At 43.0% G+C, this 19,082-nt stretch overlaps 1 protein-coding gene across 9 annotated transcripts in view; it reads right to left on the reverse strand.

The window, feature by feature from the left end:
* EXOC1 (exocyst complex component 1) overlaps positions 1 to 17,325 on the reverse strand; it is a 119,851-nt gene extending 102,526 nt beyond the window's left edge. For 4 of the 9 annotated variants that reach the window (XM_033944889.1, XM_033944880.1, XM_033944869.1 and 1 more), the window contains exons 1-4: positions 17,160 to 17,325; positions 16,610 to 16,740; positions 11,274 to 11,404; positions 4,881 to 5,040 (exon numbers count right to left, since the gene is read on the reverse strand). In XM_033944889.1, the coding sequence (XP_033800780.1) occupies positions 4,881 to 5,040; positions 11,274 to 11,404; positions 16,610 to 16,740; positions 17,160 to 17,302 (565 nt within the window). In that variant the 5' untranslated portion in view covers positions 17,303 to 17,325. Of the gene's footprint in view, positions 1 to 4,880; positions 5,041 to 11,273; positions 11,405 to 16,609; positions 16,741 to 16,854; positions 16,871 to 17,003; positions 17,119 to 17,159 lie in introns of those variants that run through there. The other 5 variants (XM_033944899.1, XM_033944911.1, XM_033944921.1 and 2 more) reach the window with 5 other exon arrangements.
* Positions 17,326 to 19,082: the final 1,757 nt, after the last annotated feature.

Genomic DNA, 19,082 nt, shown 5'->3' on the forward strand with positions numbered 1-19,082 from the left:
TGTTCTAGTGCTCACTGCAGTATTTAAGATGCTGTCTTTCCCTAGGTGCACCCTTGTTGTGCGACTCATAGATTATTACTAAAAATAACTTTTTTATACAGAGGAGGGGGTTATTAAAAAAATTATCAGCACTGGCTGTCATATATACTAGGTGTGCCACTGGATTTAATGACCCTATTCTAACCACCGTCCCGCCCCCACCTGGCTCCTTTATCATGCCACCCGGCTGGAAAAAATTTCTGGGGAGAACACTGCCCTAGTAAATTTCACCAAATGTAAGCTAGTTTCTTGTATTTATTCATTCCAGGAAAGGCTGTGGCAGAAGTGGCAAAGACCAATAATGGGATTCATGAAAGCTTGAGACAGAGAGGATTCCTAGTTGTGAACAAGTGAAAGGACAGCCAGTAGTCCTATGGGAGCAATGGCACTGGACAAAAACAAAATTGGGCAGACTAGTTAGGCCTTGTATTTCTTATCTTTTAACATTCTATTCATAAAAATATCTTTTTTGTGACTTTGAGATCTGTTCATGATATCTTCAGATTCTGAAGCAGTGTGTACCAATTTACTCAGAATTAACATGTGGGTCCTTTTACCGAGGCGCACTAGCCGATTTAGCACCCGCTAAATATTAGCCTACACTAAGGGCTCCTTTTATCAAAGCGCGCTACGGGGGTTAGCACGTCAGACATTTCATCACGCGCTAACCCCTGCGGCAGCCTAAAATCCTAACGCCTCGTCAATGGAGTGCGCGGCAGGCGGTTTAACGAGCGGTATTCCGTACGTTAAACCGCTACTACACCTTTGTAAAAGGATCCCTATATGCTAACGTGTCCATTACATTCTATGGACGCATTAGCATTTAGCTAGCGCACCTTAGTAAAAGACCCCCACGGTGAGGCCAGAGCTTTGAAAACTTAACACCAATCTCTTCACAAGTAAAAATAAAAAGGGAAGATCATCACTAGCCTGCCCCCCCCCCAAAAAAAAAAAAAAAAAGCTAGAAGCTAGGAGAACTATTTTTTAAAATAATTTTGAATGAAAAGGAACACACTGTTACTTAGCTGATATTCTTTAATATTTATGATGATTCCTTTAACAGACATAAGGAGATGATTAACAACTTGCAAGCTGAAGATGATTTAAAAAAATACATTCTGAATTACAGAGGAGAAGAGAAACTACCCACCTTCTGCAACTTTAGGAAGTTCTGGAGAGTAAGAAGTGTGGAAAGAGAGCAGAGGGAAGTAAGCAACAGAGGATTAAAGCGCACTTTTTAAATATCTCAATGATTCAAAGGTTTCACCATCCACGACAATAGCACTGCATTGAGCCTGATTTATCAAAGATATTCTTCCATCTGTGCCAATTTGAACAAATCTTTGTTAAATTAGGTCATAAATACATTATATTCTTAATATTTTAAAACTGATCATTTTTTAGGGCACTCCTGTATTTCTTTCATGACAGATTTTCAAGGGCAATCCTGAGAGAAAATGTTTCATCGCCAGATTCTGTTGACTTGGGAAACTATTAAGAGAGCCAATAAGATAATGAGAAAATAAAGACGTTACTACAAGTTATTTTATTTGCACCTATTTTTTGTAACTGTAAAATCCGAGATTTGAATTTATTATATCATGAGCAATACCCAGGATGTGTCACTTCTGCAGGTTTTACACAAGGTTTCTTAATGTAACTGATGGCGATGGACATCATAATTCACTGAATTCAGGCTCTTCCCACAGTGACACGTTAGCAGCAGTTTAATCAGCAAAGACTGAGCATGTGATTCAGGCAGACATAGAGAATACAATCCCATCCTCAAAAAAAATTATGCTCAAACATCACTGAAAACTGAGCTAGCTCCGAGATCACCTCACATCACAGAAAGAGGAAATGCATCAATATACACTCAGTCCCATGATCAATTCCTGCAACTCCACATCATCAACACACTGCATCGGCAAAAATCATTCTTGGACCATGTTCACAGAATATTTTGAAGGCTTGTTTAAAAAGTAAGACCTAAGAGGTTGGCAGTATTCCTTAGACATGATTTTCTAAGTGATTGTTGTGTAAAAACAATTAAAATATACTTAATTGTTTAATGCAAATGGAAAGAGTAGGACAAGTTGATGTACTGTTCTGCCTTAGGTCTGTAAGTAGAGTCTTCTGCCATGGGAAACCTGAGCTGCAGAAGAACTGAAGCAAAATTTAAGACAAAATGCTAGGACTGGGTTTTTTTTATACTGACTGTCTGGTGTGGTTATGTTTTTGAAAAAGCAGATGTCAATCACTCAAAGAATGATTTCTCAGAAAATCATAGCTGAAGAGAATGTTAACTGTACTTTAAATTGGATTCTAGGTGATGTACTATCTATCTACAGCATAAAATCATTTTGTTCTGTATAGCCTAAGAAATATAAGGTTAGTTTACAGAGGATACTTTGCCCATGAAATTCATTCTTTTGGCTTATTAATTTAGAGGGTAGTTTTCAAAGTTATTTCCATAGGTAAAACAGTGCTTGACCTAAGAATACAATTTATTTATTCAATTTTCTATACCGTTCTCCCAGGGGAGCTCAGAACGATTTACATGAATTTATTCAGGTACTCAAGCATTTTTCCCTTTTTCTCCCGGTGGGCTCACAATCTATCTAATGTACCTTGGGCAATGGGGTCACAAGGGTCACAAGGAGCAGCATGGGTTTGAACCCACAACCTCAGGGTGCTGAGCCTGTAGCTTTAACCACTGCGCCACACTCTACAAAAGCTGCTACAAAACTGCCCACTCTATATGTGGGTAAAAATATGCTCATAGAGCCTCTATGGGGTAAATTCAATAATGGTGCTGAAATTTAGGCACCGGGATGATGCACACTAAGCATGAATTCTATAATGGAAGCTTTGCATGGGAAATGCTGTTGTAGAATACTAGTATAAGTTCACAGTTTTGCACCTAACCTTAAATTCAAGCACTTTTGCCATGTCAAAGGCTGATGATATAAGTGCTCACACCTAGCTGTTGGCAGTTAGGTGCATAACCCCTAATATTCTATAATCTGCACATGTAACTTGCAAATACATCCCTGACCCCTCCATGCCCCTTCATGGCAGTTAAGGTCAGGTGCACATGCAACTACCAGCTGGTGCCAATCAATGTCAATAATTGGTAGTTAATGCAATTAAGGCCAGTTATTAAATTCAGTTGTGCGCACATGAGCTTATTCTATAAACTGGGTGTGCTCAATTTTTAACACTAAACATAAAACTGGGTGCTCAATTTTATAGAATTAGGGGGAAGGTATGTAATTTTACCAAGACTAAATGGAGGTGTTCGGGGCTGGTGTTAGGAAAGGGATTACATTTGCATGCAGAAAATTCAAGTATGTTCATTATAAATTTACTCTGAAAATTTGTGCAGGCGTAAAATATTAAACATATTCAAAGTAGAAATACTTATATTCTTTCACTTTGAAAATTCAGTTTGAATGAAATCTTTTGAGCCATATAGGAAGCTGTGCTCCGTACTGCCATTATTCATCCCCTGACGAAGCCTATTAGGGTGAAATGGAGGCCCCGTTGGGTTTCTCTCTGCAGTGCTGTTCACACGAAATAGTTCCAAAGATAAGTGCTTTTTGAGAATTTACGCACTATCTCTTATCTATTTATTTAAAGTAAAATCAGTTTAAAATACATAAAATACATGAAATACAAAACTAAAAAAATATATAAAAAGTTTGAAGTTTATTTAAAATGTTCATTCATTGAAGTTTGGGCCGATGATTGAGATATCAACCTGCAAGCATTTCTAGCAGTTCATTGCCTGAATCTAAGGTCTCTGAGGCCCATCTTCATTGTTAAAAATTTAGCATTTTTGGTGCTGGGTTGGAGGGGGGGTTGGTTTTGACTAGTTATTATATACACCCATTTTTGTATTTGATTTACAGGTATCATGATACCCCCCCTTCCACCTGTCAGTCATTCTAAATGAAGTCCAATTGCTCCATAGCCGAAAAGAGCAGGAGAAAACTTGTGGGTCAAAAATAAAAGAATTTCTAAATTGCCTTTCCTCTTCTGCAAATATTTTTAGATTGTAAACACTTTGGCCTGGATTCTGTAAAAAGCACCTACCTTCAGGCACCTAGATCACTGTGCCTAGCCGATCTAGGCACTTAACTTTTTAACTAATTCAAACAGCAATGTTAATTGAACACTGCCATTAAATACCAATTTAAAAAAAAATTAGTTTTCAGATAGATGCAATGTAGGGGTCGACACTGAGGCACCTAGATGCACCTAACTGAAAAGCAGGCATGGCTAGGGATGGAGTTTGAGCGTGGATTGCCTTAGGCATTGGTAAATTAGGTCAAGAAAACCATAGCCTAAAATACCGGCACCTAGCATTATGAAGCCCTCCAGTGCCTAAGTTGAGTTCGGTGCTACTAGGTGCCAAGTGGCTGAGTGACAACTTTAACAAGTTGTACCTAGCTGCTAGGTGCAGTTTATAGAATCTGGCCCTTTATGCTTACTAGTACTACCAACAAACAACCTCTGAACAGACTTCAAATTCTATAAGCAGTGCACATCTGCTGGAAACAAACACCATCAAAGAAACACAGCCATAACACATATTCAGCATACGTTACCCGATCTCCATACAAACAGGACATGAAGACCCTTAAAAGAAATCCTTAATGAACAACCCATTCACAAAAAGAAACATCCTCTAGTCTAGTGCATGGATTACAAAGCATGCAGCACATTTACCTTGTAAATGTCTTACCTTGTTATATTGCAAGATTTTTCCTTTAGCCGACAAGCACCACAAGAATTTTCAAATAAACACATTCTATATGCCAAGCATAACTGCTTACCTTCTAAAAGCTGGGAGCTAACATTAGTAAACTCTATTTTCTTTCGCAGGTATCTCTGGTTCAGTTTCCAGATACACGAAATGAAGGTATTCTTTTCAACTGTGCTACTGGCAACCCATTTGTATACTTTATCAAAATGTAAATCAAATTCAGGATTTTCCTATAAAAGAAAAAGTCAGAAAAAAATTGTCTGAGGTAAACCATTATCATTTTGGTGTGGGCAGGTGCAGCAAACCAGAGCTGGGCCTTGTAACATAGTAATATAGTAAATGACAGCAGATAAAGACTTGAATGGTCCATCTACTCTGCCCAATAGGTACATGCATTACAAATTCATGATTATTGTATATACTCAAATATAAGTCGAGACTCCCATTTCCGCCCCCCTCCCCCAAAGGAGGAAAAATGGTTGACTCGAATATAAATCAGGCGGCTTAATATTTAAGTGCCCTCCCCTGTCAGGCTTTGCACCTACCCCCTTCCCTCCCTTCCATCTCAGGCACTAAACCCAGCCCCCTCCCTGCGCCCACTACACCACTGAACCACCAGGGATTCCAGCAGCAGAGGAGGTACGATGGACAGGGCAGGGAGGAAGGACAGGGTGCAGAGCCTGGCAGCCAGGCGGAGGCCTGCAATAAGTCTGGGAGGGGGCAGGTGGGCGCTGGCCCAAATATAAACTGGTATTCCCATTTTTGGGCCAATTTTTTTGCCCATAAATCCTGGTTTGTATTCGAGTATATACAATAAATTAAATTGTCTTTGTACATTGATATTTCTGGGTCATAGTCCGTAGAAGTCTGCCCAGAAATGTGCTTAAGTTCCAACCACTAGAGTTGCCGTCGAAGCTGTTAAGTTTTGCATTATCTTTGATAACAGGGCTTATGACAAACTGCTAATGCAACACGTTGAAAAAAAATGTTCTTGTTCCTTACTCAACAACTCGAGAACTTGAGAAATCCTCCAGAGCAGGAAGATTCATAGATTAGACAAAGAAATGAAAAATATTCTTCAAAGCTCTGGTATGTTTGACCATGAAAAGGTTAAATGTTACTCAGAAGCATTACAACATTATCTTGTGCTCAACAGATCCCCACATACCAGTAGGAGGCAGGTTACAAAGCTTCTGCAATGCTTGGTAGACCATCACTTCAGACAAATGGGTACCCTTAATAGTATTATGGGGATACAAGATCAACTTCAAGAAAACTCCTCCTTACCTCCCGCCACACCAGAGGTTAGTGCCATGAGCTCAATGTCAACTACTCAAAGGTGAGGTATGCCTCTTGCTTCAGATCAACACAATCAAGGTAGTGCCTCAACACATGAGATTCTCGGGATTCTATTTGAGCTATTTCTTAGTCCCAAAGAGAACAGGAGATTTTCGTCCCATACTAGACCTCCGCAAACTAAAATTGACATATTCAGAGAGAAAAGTTTTGGAAGTTGTCGATCCTGCTTCAAAAGCATACTTGGCTATCAGTTCTAGATCTTCAGATGCATACACCTCCACATGCTGATACGCCAGTCTCACAGACAGTATCTACAGTTTATCTGCAATAATCTTCACTACCAATACAGAGTGCTTCCCTTTGGCCTATTCTTTGCACCCAGAGTTTTCTCAAAGTGTGTAATAACAGCAGTAACCCAGCTAAGGAAAAAAGGAATCGGTGTGCTTCCTTATCTCAACAACTGGCTCATTTCAGCTTAAATCCAGAAGAAAACTTGCTAGCGTTGCAGCAGACAGTAACCTTGCAGGATTTCTCATTCATCCAGAAAAATCAAAATCTGTTCTGGTTCAACAGATGGAATTTATAAGGGCACTATTCAATACTCAAACAATGACAGTATTCCTTTCCAATCATCATGTCCGTCAAATTCAAGCATTAATTGGCAGACTTCAACCAAATCAATTTGTAACAGAAAGAATAATTCTAGTTTTATTAGGTCAAATGGCGGCAGTGGTACATGTAGTTCAGAATGCAAGAAAGAAAGTGGCAAAAGCCTGTTCCAGGGTCAAGATTTGCTCCACTAGAGAGAGGAAAAGAGACCAAACTTCCCAGAAGCCAAGAGTATCCTTATGGATTTGGCTTTCAGATTTGGTTTGTTACTAACTATCAGGGACTCCTGATGCAGGCAGTTTAGCCGAAACACGGCCCATGTCGAGTCCATGATTTGCCAGATGTTTTTATGATTGACAATTGTTTTATGCATGTTCTTCACCACCTTATCTACAACCAGGACGAAGGAAGACATCATGCCACTGTATCATGCAATGGTGCGCCCGCATCTGGAGTACTGCGTCCAATATTGGTCGTCGTACCTCAAGAAAGACATGGCGATACTTGAGAAGGTCCAGAGAAGAGCTACGAAAATGATAATTGGTATGGAGGACTGTTCATACACTGACAGGCTGGACAAGCTGGGGCTCTTCTCCCTGGAAAAGAGGAGGCTTAGGGGTGACATGAAAGAAACTTTCAAGATCATGAAGGGCATGGAGAAGATAGACAAGGATAGATTCTTCAAACTACGGGGGACCACAAACACAAGAGGGCACTCTGAGAAACTGGAAGGGGACAAGTTTAGAACCAATGCCAGGAGGTTCTTCTTCACGCAGAGGGTTGTGGACACATGGAACGCGCTCCCGGAGGAAGTGGTCGGGCAGAGTATGCTACGGGGATTCAAAGAAGGATTGGATGGATTCCTGAAGGATAGGAGGATTGAGGGATACAGAAAGGGGTAGATATCAGCATGGAAAGAGTATAGATAAAAGCAAGGGGACTATAGGGCTAAATCATGATAACCTGACAGGTCATGGACCTGATGGGCCGCCGCGGGTGCGGACTACTGGGCGCGATGGACCTTTGGTCTGACCCAGCGGAAGCAAATTCTTATGTTCTTGATTGCTATTAAAGTGGCTTTTGAAGACCAGGCTCGCTCTGCTCTCTTCCATTGGACTTTTCTGTTACTTGTGCAGAAGTCACTGTCTCCATTGTTGGTGCAGACTCCATTTGAGACCACTACAATGGTTTCTGAAAATAATGTGGGATCAATATATTCAACCTCTTTCCAGTCTAATCAAACTAACGCCAAAAAAAACATAAGAACATAAGAATTGCCACTGCTGGGTTAGACCAGTGGTCCATCATGCCCAGCAGTCTGCTCACGCAGCAGCCCTCTGGTCAAAGACCAGCGCCCTAACTGAGACTAGCCCTACCAGCGCACGTTCTTGTTCAGCAGGAACTTGTGTAACTTTGTCTTGAATCCCTGGAGGGTGTTTTCCCCTATGACAGACTCCAGAAGATCGTTCCAGTTTTCTACCATTCTCTGGGTGAAGAAGAACTTACTTACGTTTGTACGGAATCTATTCTCTTTCAACTTTAGAGTGCCCTCTCGTTCTCCCTACCTTGGAGAGGGTGAACAACCTGTCCTTATCTACTAAGTCTATCCCCTTCAGTACCTTGAATGTTTCGATCATGTCCCCTCTCAATCTCCTCTGTTCAATCCCTTCAGTGGTGGTATCATTCAACCAACCTCCAGAGAGGAGTACCTTTTCATCCCATCCACAAATTATGGTATTAACCACAGATGTGGGGAGCTCATTTAAAATAGCATTGCACACAGGGTACATGGAACCCTGTATTACATCACCAAAGCATCAGTTTTCTCAAGATGTGAGCAGTCCTGCTGGCCATTCAAATATTCCACCACAGGCTTCATCACTAACAGATTCAAATGAAAACTGATAATCAAGCCACCATGTTCTCTCTGAACAAACAAGGGGGAATGGGTTCCTACCAGTTATGTATGAAACCCATAAAAATATGGTCTCTAGTTCTTCGCCTTCTATCTGGTCTAATGGCTGTTTACATACCAGGGAAGGACAATCATCTGGCAGACAGACTCAGTCGGCAGATGCAACCACATGAAATGGTCATTCAAGAATATTATTATTCAGAGAATTATTTCTTCAATGGGGAAATCCAGTAATAGATCTCATCGAATCCCCAACAGATACGAACTGTGACTTATATTGCTCAAAGTTCGCCACTTCACACAGACTAGGAGAAGATGCTCTTTCATTCCATGGAACAGAGACCTGGTATATGCATACCCTCCAATTCCTCTGATCGCACAGACACTACAGTACATAAGAACATAAGCAGTGCCTCTGCTGGGTCAGACCAGAGGTCCATCATGCTCAGCAGTCTGCTTCCACAGCAGCCCATCAGGTCCAGGACCTGTATAGTAATCAAGTCTGGTATCAGCATGATTGTACAAGGTGTTGTGTGCTGTAAAATAATGCCACATTTTTTATTTTAAAGTCCTGTTAAACATTTCCACTACAGCCACTTTAGCATCATTATTGGTCACTAAATGATAAATCCCTATTTGTTTTAATAAATTCTTCAGAGACCTATTTGTATTTTTTCAGATGTACGACCTAGATTAAATATTGTTTTAAAGGCTTTGGCAACTTCATGACTGGTTTTCATTCTTAAACTCATGACCCATGCATATTTTGACAGGATATCTACAACCATTAAGATTTATTTGTAATTGCTGTTATAACTGGCCAAGGCAGACATAGTAACAAAATCAGTGTGCCATTGTGCATCTATGTCTAACACGATTGTCTTCTTTCTTTTAAAATTGACCCTGGCAGATCTGTGTAAATTGTAAGCATCTTGGCCTGCAACCTATCCGGCTACATCATTTCTGTTCTGTACAATAATCCATTCTCCTTCCACAAGAACCAGATCTTATCATACAGGAGCAAGGACACCTTCTTCATCATAATTTCCATTCCTTAAACCTCTCAGCATAGTTATTACACCCTCATCAGGAACAAGTGGAATGCTTTCTGAAAGCATCCTAAACATCTTGATGGCTTCACTGGGAGGGGCCTTAGGCATCTGAGCCAATCAGGGTATTAGGCACTTCCCCGGTGCATCCCAAAATGTACCGGGAAGGGAAAGGCCTGCCATTTTGGAATGGCAGTACTGCCGGCCAGTGGATATAAACATCCCTCCAGCTGGACTTTCTACTACAGAGGTTCAGGGGTGGGGAGGGCTTAGGAGTGCCGGAGGTCCATAGCTTTGGGGGAGTTTGGGGGGGTCTAGAGGGGGGTGTTGCTGGTTGGGAACTTCTGAAGAGGGGTGGCGGCAGGAGAGAGTGGGAATCCCTCCTGCTGGGAGACTTCCCCGGGGTGGAGGGATTAGCAGTTCCAGCAGGAGGGATTATGCATCCCTTCTGCCAGAGGACTTCACGGGGGTGTCCCTGCCACAACAACTCAGCTGATTGTAGCAGGTATATTTTCCCCCCGATCAGCTGATCGGGAATTCCCTTGTTGTGATCACGTTTACCCTAATGGACAGATGCCTAACCCCTCCTAACCCCCTTCTCCAATTCTCTAACCGGTGCTCATGTCATAGACACCAGCTATAGAATCGCGCCTACCTGATCAGGGATCCCTTGCCATCAGCTGATTGGGGATTCCCTTGCTGTGATCGACTGATGGCAAGGGATCCCTGATCAGACAAGCGCGATTCTATAACTGGCGTCTATGACATGGACGCCGGTTAGAGATTTGGGGAAGGGGGTTAGGAGGGGTTAGGCATCTGTCCATTAGGGCAGATGTGATTCTGTATAGGACACCAGTGTGCGATTCTCAGACGCTTCTTAGGAGGTTGCTGAGACCAGCTTACTACTGTATACAGAATTTCTCCCTAAAGGCGCGATGTAACAGATAAGAACAGAAACAAGAAAGAACTGAGCCTTGAGGAAAAGGTGGTGGTCTACAGCATCAAAAGCATCGGAGAGATTGAGATCTTTTACCAGTACTTTAGCAGATGTTAAGAAAGTAGATATGGATACTTCTAAGAGGGAATTGTCCCAAAAAGGAATTTCTTCCAGGGTAAAAGCAGTCTGGATGTATGAAGAGCAACACCATGCAATAAAAGCTAGGAAGAATGCAGAAATGTCCATCTAAATACACCAAACCGTTCATGCCTCAATTCAACCAGCAAGATCAGATTATAAACTCACCTTTTTATTGCCAAAAGAAGCAGGTTTTTGCTCTTATAGTTTATGAAACACTAAGGGCTTCTTTTACTAAGCCATATTAGGGCATTAATGCATGGAATAGCACGCGCTAAACTGCCCCGCGCGCTAGACGCTAATGCCAGCATTGAGCTGGCGTTAGTTCTAGCTGCGTAGCGCAGGTTTAGCACATGCTAAAATGCTGCGTGCACTAAAAACGCTAATGCAGCTTAGTAAAAAAATCCCTAAGTATAAATGCATAGCCCTAACTCATTATCAATTACTGCATTGCTACAAATAAGGATATTCTTTGAAGCAAGTCCAGCCAAAATTCCACACAAAAATAAAGCTTACTTTAATAGCATCTTTGGCATCCACTCCAGTAAGATCTCGAAGTGCCCAGGCTATCTGCCTTTTGTAGAAATCACCTTTGTCTGATTTCTTCACTTTCACCACATTCACCTGCACAGGACGCTCTGTTGTAACTATCCAAGAAAATAGAGAATATTTACAAGAAAAAATATTCCACTCACAGTCCTCTAATGTACTCCTAATGCAGATTCCATATTAGGAGTCACCACTCAAGAAAAGGATCTACATGTCACCAAGATCAATTTGTTAAAGTTTTTTGTTCAGTGGTGCATAGACACAAAAGCAGGTGAAAGTAAATTTAAAAGCATTCCTATTCCATTCCTATTCCAGGACGCTTATGATATGTAATCCTTATCCAATACAAAAGAAGGAAGAGCATACTACCCACCTATTGTGTTAACCTTTATCGTTCTTTCCTATCGTAAAATTGTATTTCTCCCCCTATCCCTCATGTTCCAATGCATTTTATGACTATTTTGTCTTAATTATGTCTCCCCAATGATTTTAAAATTTTATGATTCTGTACACCACTTGGGGCTCCTTTTACTAAGCTGCGTTAGGGCACTAATGCACGTAGTAGTATGCACTACAAAGCCAGCACTGAGCTGGCGTTAGTTCTAGCCGCGTAGTGCGGGGTTAGCATGCGCTAATCTGCTGCGTGCGCTAAAAACGCTAGCACATTTTGGTAAAAGGAGCCCTTAGACAACTTTTTAAGCAGTATATCAAATTTTTAATAAAACTTGGAATTACTTTTTGGGATCCTACAGGTACTTGAGACCTGGATTTGGCTACTGTTGGAAAAAGATTATGGAATTGATGGACCTTTGGTCTCACCCAACATAGCTATGTTCTATTCCTATGCACACTTTCTTAACTGATCACAACAAAGTACAGTTATATCTTATCAGATATATATCCTTCCTTGAATTATGCTAGACCAGTGGGAAGTCACAGTAAAACTCCTGATCTATTCACTATATGTATTGGTGCAGTAAGTAGCCTATTGGTATTCTTTTAGCAAGCTGCCTCCATAATCAAGCCTTTGATCTCTTATTGCCCCTGTTGTCCCATATTCACACTCATATCCACACTTTTTAGTAGGATGTTGTAAACTTGCATTGCCTCCCTCCTTTTCAACCCTTCCTGCTGGTAGGCCCCCCGACAATCGCGGCAGGAGGGTACCCAGCCCCTCCTGCCGAAAAACCCCCCCACCCACCCCCGACAATCGCCAGCAGGAAGGTGCACAACCCTTCCTGGCGGTAGGCCCCCCACTCCCCAACGATCACTTCAGGAGGGTACCAAAACCCTTCCTGCCGGTAGGCCCCCCTCATGATCACGGCAGGAGGGTGCCCAACCTTTCCTGTTGGTAGGCCCTCCACACCCACCCCCCACCCTATCACGGTAGGAAGATGCCCAACCCCTCCTGCCGGTAGGCCCCCCACCTTTTCCCGATGATCACAGCAAGAGGGTGCCCAACCCCTCCTGCCAGACCCAATGACCCCCGCCAACCAAACGCCCCAAACTCCCTCCCCGTACCCCCGCCAATGAAAACCCCCCACCCTGGAATCCCCCGGGCTCACCAGGAAGTTGACCGGCCGGACAGGTCCTCGCACCAGCTGGCCAGCAAGCCCACCTCCATCCAAATGAGGTGGGCCCGCCCCTCCCCTGCCCAACCCACAGGAGCCTAGGGACTGATTGGCCCAGGTGCCTAAGGCCCCTCCTATGGGATCTTCAGACATTATCACCCCAAGGTCCCTCTTCCCATCTATGCATATCAGCCTCTCATCTCCTAACACATACAGCTCCTTCCAATCACTAATCACCAAATTACTCTGCATTTCTTTGCATTGAATTTTAGTTGCCAGATATTAGACCATTCCTCTAACTTTTGCAGATCCTTTTTTTCATATTTTTCACGCCCTTTCAAATTACAAGAGTGCCAGAGTAATATGTGTAGGTATCTGTCCTTGCACATTTGTGTATATTAGTAAAACAATATGACAATTCAATAAGAGACTGATAGAATATAAAAGTGCAATTAAAGAAAAGTTGTGGAGAAACTTTTAGTACAACATTCTATTGAGTAGAATCATTCATTTGAGGACTCTGTTTCGGGTTTTGATTAAACATGAACTGCATTGGAGATGTGGGAACTTAGATGATATTCTGAAGAAAACTGAACAGTAACATACCCTCAGATTTAAAACTGAGTGTATTCCACATGGGCTGAACCAGGAACTGATTTTCTTAGTGTTTGCATGATGTTTTATTACATCTGTCTGGTTTTTCATGATAAACGATACCAGTTACCCAATGTTCCATGTTTAGATTTTTTTGATCCATTATTTCCTAAGCTGAGGGGTGAGAGGGGGAAATCCTGAATATGGTGGAGGGGAGGGAGACATGCATAGAGAAGAGAGAGGGATAAATGTTGGACACAGGGTAGAGGGCAGGGAGAGATGGTGCATGGATAGAGAGAAAGAAATGTTGCACATCCTATTGGAGGGGAGGAAGGGAAAAATGCTGCATGGAGGGGAATAGAGATGTCTTGACCCAGGGCACAAGGCAGAGAGAGAGAGAGAGATGGTAGACAGTGGGAAAGAAACAAATGTTGGATATGGCAGTGGAAAACAGAAAAAAATAATTTTATTTTCTATTTTATGATTAAAATTTGTCAGATTTGAAATGTGTATCCTGCCAGAGCTGGTGTTAAACAGAGCGTGAGCTAGGACCTAACAGAGAGAGGAAAAGTCCTTTCTGTTTATTTTGCTTACACAACAGCACCGGCGTGGGGTTGGAGAGGAAAAAGTGGGGTGGGGTAGGTAGAAAGGCTACAAAATAAACCCACCAGGATGTTTGGGGAAAAAAACACAAACCCGGTTGGGCAGGAAAAGCAAACAGAAAAATTGATTCAATAGGCCGAATCAAAACTTTTTTTTCCCTGAATCAAGCAGCACTTGAATGAAGCTCTTTTTGGCACCATTTAAGTATAACATTGAGCATTAAAAGTAAATTTTAGAGACTAAGGGGCTCATAATCAAAACAAAAAAAGTCTAAAAAGTGGCCTAAATGGGTACTTGGACGATCAAAAAGCCTGATCGTCCAAGTACCCATAACCAAAGCTGGTTTTAGACGTATCTAAAACCAGCTTAGGTCTTACCCCTGCCTCTAAACGCATAGAGCGAAAACAGGCGTTTTTAGAGGCAGGGAAAGGGCGGAAGGGGGGCGGGAGGTGGGCCGACCTAGATATAGCCGTACAGCAGGTTTAACCAAAGGTTTAGGCAAGTTGCCTAGTCGGCACTTATACGTTTTGACTTAGACCAAGTCAAAACAGATATAAGTGCCGAAAAAGGGGCCCGAGCTGATCGCTGCTGCCACGATCTGCTCAACGGCCCCAGCAACCTGCCTACCCCCTACCGCAACGATCGCAGCAGGAGAGATGGCTCATCTCTCCTGCTGCGATGGTGATCACCCACCTCCCCAAACCGTGGCACCTCGGGGTGAGGATTGCGGCAGGGCATCTCTTCTACCATGATCCACCCACCCAGCAACGATCGGGCAGGAGGGAGCCCAAGCCCTCCTGCCCCGGTGAAACACCTTACCCCCCACACCTTCAGATGAGTGTATTCCTTCCTTAATTGTGATTTTGTGCTCCATGCCTCCAAAAACTACTTACAAAAGTGAAACTGAGCTGTAGCCCTCGCTATTAATTTAGTTAAGTTTGGGATTCTGGTCTTCAGTTTTTGACACGAATAATATATGGAAATTCGCGTTCACAGCTGTCATTATATTTATAAAAAAAGCTTTTGAAAAAAATGCGACTCTGTATGAATGGAAACGAGTGATTTATCTACTTATTTATATGTATGCGGAGTTGTTTTTTTTATAAACCCGTGATGATGTGTTGAGGGCTGGGTACTTGTGTAGTCCCAACCTCCCACAATTGAGGTTTATTTTTCTCCGTTTTATTATGATTTTCCATACAGTTTACGTTATGTCAGCACCTTTTGTATATATGGCCTGAATGTCTCCCTGCTATTAACTACATTCTACAATACGTATTTAACATATGTTTAAACTGCTGAACATAGAGGTAGGCCATTCTCAAAAAAAAAAACCCCCTCAATTTGGAGGGTTTATTTGAGAATGGGCATTTTCTCTGCTTCTACTTTCAATGTTTAGGGCCTTAGGCCAAAAGGGGACTTTTTTTTATTATGCCCCTCCACAATCATACTCTACATACCCAGTTACAGCTGGTGCAAGGGTAGTGGTGTAAGGCTTAAGGTTTGCCTAGGATACCCACCTCACCCACTCAACTAACTTCCAGGCCCTTAGCCTACACTTCATCTAAACAGTTTAACCCTTTCAGGACCATAAGGATCGTAGGCCAATTTTTGTGGTTTTGACGACATTTTTATGGTAAAAAGGGCTTGCAGATGCCAAAAAATTGATTTTTTTTGTGAAATATCATTATTTTTATTTAAAAAATCACACTTCTGGCTTATGGACAGTGTGGCAAGTGAATCTTCTCGTCAATCTGGCAACGACGCTAATGAATGAATGTCGGAACCAGTTTGTTTACATAAAGGCAGTATCATATGGAATCCGTACATATCAAATTTAGAACTGTAGACTATCCCAATCAAAATTTATAGGATTTTAAAGTTATGGGACAAATATGTCCCTTGGTCCTGAAAGGGTTAATCATTAAACTGAATAATGGTGATCATCACACAAAAATCCTGTAAAAATGCAAGTTAAAGCATGCACCTGCTGATGGTTCCTTAAGCGCTCCTTTTACAAAGTCACAGTAGCAATTTCCCCACAGCAAATGCACCAAATTCTATTTAATTTCTATGGCCTTCAGTGTATTTGCCATTGGGAATTCACTATAGTGACTTTGTAAAAGGAGCCCTAAGTTTGCCTCATGATTGGGCTAGTCCTGCTGTCATGGTATGCACAATTACTCTTTTGGAAAAATTCCCCGCAGAGGTTTTGGGACAAGAGGTGGCATATATTCTTCACATCATTACAAAACATGAAAAACCACAGACTTCTAATGGCAGTTCTCCCTGGGGTTGGCATGAGTAAATCTGGACTTTGCTCCTGTCCGGACGGTGCTCTTTAGAAGTGAGAGTCCTACGGGTAAAGAACAGAAACTAACTTGATCGCGGGGACTAATCTCAATATAAATCACTCTTCCCTGAACACAGACGTGAGTTTGCTCGGTATTCCGGGGCTGAAAGAAAGCTAGCAACTAAAGGCTAAAGAGAAGCAGTATAAGCAGGAACGTGCACGCCCACCCAGCGCCGTCCTACCCGTGGCACACAGGAAACAGTTCCGTTTCTTCTTGCCAGCCTTCCAGACGTTGACAATGCTGAGCAGGCGCTCATCGTTAGGCGTGAAGATATCCCGTTGCAATGCATGCTTGATGGCCGTCATGCTGCTGCTGTTTACAAATAAGAAAAACCAGAGACATCAAGTCACATGTATTTGGTTGCCTTCACACGCCAAGCATCCCTCTTCATACAAGGACTCAGGACCCCCAACCCCGCTGTCTTACATCTCTCCCTGTCACCTTCACTCTTCCTAGTAGGGACCCGACAGTTCTCGCCCTCTAGTCCCCTAATTCCACCCGTAATCCAGCATCTTTCCTTCATTCTCAGCATCACCCCCCCCCCCCCCCTTCTTCTTTCCTTCCCAAAGCTCTACCTTCAGACTTGTCTTTGAGGTCAATAACAGCAATTTCTACAATTCGGACCTGAAACTACTGTGTACTTCTGAGCTTCCCGTCCCGCCGGAAGCAGGAAGTTGCGTCAGACAGGGGCGGGACGCGGGAAAACTTCGGGCTGGTCGCGGGTAACTTACAAGAATACTGCAGCTGCCAGTGCTCTCAAAAGACAGGATAGAAGAGAGGACGTGGGGAAGGTTGAATATGAGTTAGATTTGCCGGACCGGGGTTGGGAAGTGTCTGAGACAGATGCTGGGAGAGGTCGCTTGTTACAGTACATGGAGACATTAATATATCGGGCTGGCTTCCACCTAGTTGCAGCCTGAAGAAAGGGAGCAAGATCCGTCTTTGGGAAATCTCTAAGGAGAGAGCTCCTCCCGTCCTCAGTGGAACATGGTAAAACCAGGATCTCCAGGATGTAGGACAGACCACCTTAAGAATAGATTGCTCATTTTTTAATGACAGCAACAGGGGAATTTCTCTGTAAAGTCCCGCCCCCCTATGATGCAGTTCTGTTCTTCTGTGAGTGGGCTTGGCAGAAGACAATGATGTCAGCAAAAGGGGAGGGGACTTCCTGTAGAATAACAGAAAATCAGTCAACATAGCTGGTACAAATTGCAGAGCTAAATAGTAGAAGCTGCTGCAGGGAGTGATTGTGGAGGACTGAAAGAGGCATAAAATATAATCAATATGTTCCAGAAAGAAGAAATAAAAATAGCATACAAAGTAAAGTGAAGGGGTGGGAGATAGCGGCCGGAAATATCCACATATTTTACTCCTTATCAAAAGCACAGGACCTACCAGGATCCTGTAATTCTTACCCCAGGAAGGGCTGCATCTATCTGGTTTCAGCACTTTAAACCACCTATAAGGCAGGAAAACATCCATTTCATACACTCTTTCCCTATCAGAAGCACAGGATATGCCAGGATGTGCAGGATATCCAGGATCAGTCAGGATCCTGCAATTCTGACCCCAGGAAGGGCTGCATCTATCTGATTTCAGCACCCTCAATCACCTATAAGGCAGAAAACATCCATTCCATACACTCTTTCCCTATCAGAAGCACAGGATATGCCAGGATGTACCAGGATCCTGCAATTCTGACTCTAGGAAGGGCTGCATCTATCTGGATTAAGCACCCTTAACCACCTGTAAGGCTGGAAAACATTCATTCCATACACTCTTTCCCCATCAGAAGGACAGGATATGCCAGGATGTGTCAGGATATCCAGGATCTAGCAGGATCAGTCAGGATCCTGCAGTTCTGACCCCAGGAAGGGCTGCATCTATCTGATTTCAGCATCCTCAACCACCTGTAAGGCTAGAAACATCCAGTCCATGTACTCCTTCCCTATCAAAAGTTCAAGACCTGCCAGGATCCTGCAGGATGTTTCAGACAGAGAGAGGGCAGACAGTGGATGGAAGGAAGAGAATGATTAGAAGATGAGGAAAGCAGAAACCATATAACAAATATAGAGAATAAATTTGTTTTGCTTTAGGATAACTCTTCAGGCTCTGCAGCTGGTGGGAACTCGAAGACACTGCCAGTAGCTGCAGAACTTGGAGATTGCTGGCTGCCGGACTGCAGGAGGTGGTCTACATCTGGTAGTTTTTGGGGATCCTCCATGAACCACAGTTAGAGTTGGCTAATTTTTGGTGGACCTGGGTATGTTCAGTACAGTATTCTGATTGGCCCAGGCGCCTCAGGCCCCACCTATGGGCGGGGTTTCTGCCGCCTGGGCCAATCCGGCCCCATTCTGGACCTGGCTGGCCTGCCGGACAGGCGGGCTTGGCACCCGTCCATCTGGCCAATGTTAAAGGTACGGGGAAGGGGGGTGGGGGAGTCGTGGGGTCGGCCAGGGGGGTCGCAGGTCTTTCTCTCAATGGCCATTGTGTCGCCAGGTCTAGCCTCACTATATGCACTATCCCCATCCCATCCCATCCCTGTGCAATAAATCCCTTAGCCATGTCACATGCAACACCCTATTGCTATTTGTTCTTAATAAATTTCTTGGTTGTGCCATGGGCAGGCAGTGCTAAGTTTTGTTTTTGTTTTT

The sequence above is a fragment of the Geotrypetes seraphini genome, chromosome 1, assembly GCF_902459505.1.
Source record: "Geotrypetes seraphini chromosome 1, aGeoSer1.1, whole genome shotgun sequence".
In the NCBI taxonomy this organism is placed as follows: domain Eukaryota; kingdom Metazoa; phylum Chordata; class Amphibia; order Gymnophiona; family Dermophiidae; genus Geotrypetes; species Geotrypetes seraphini.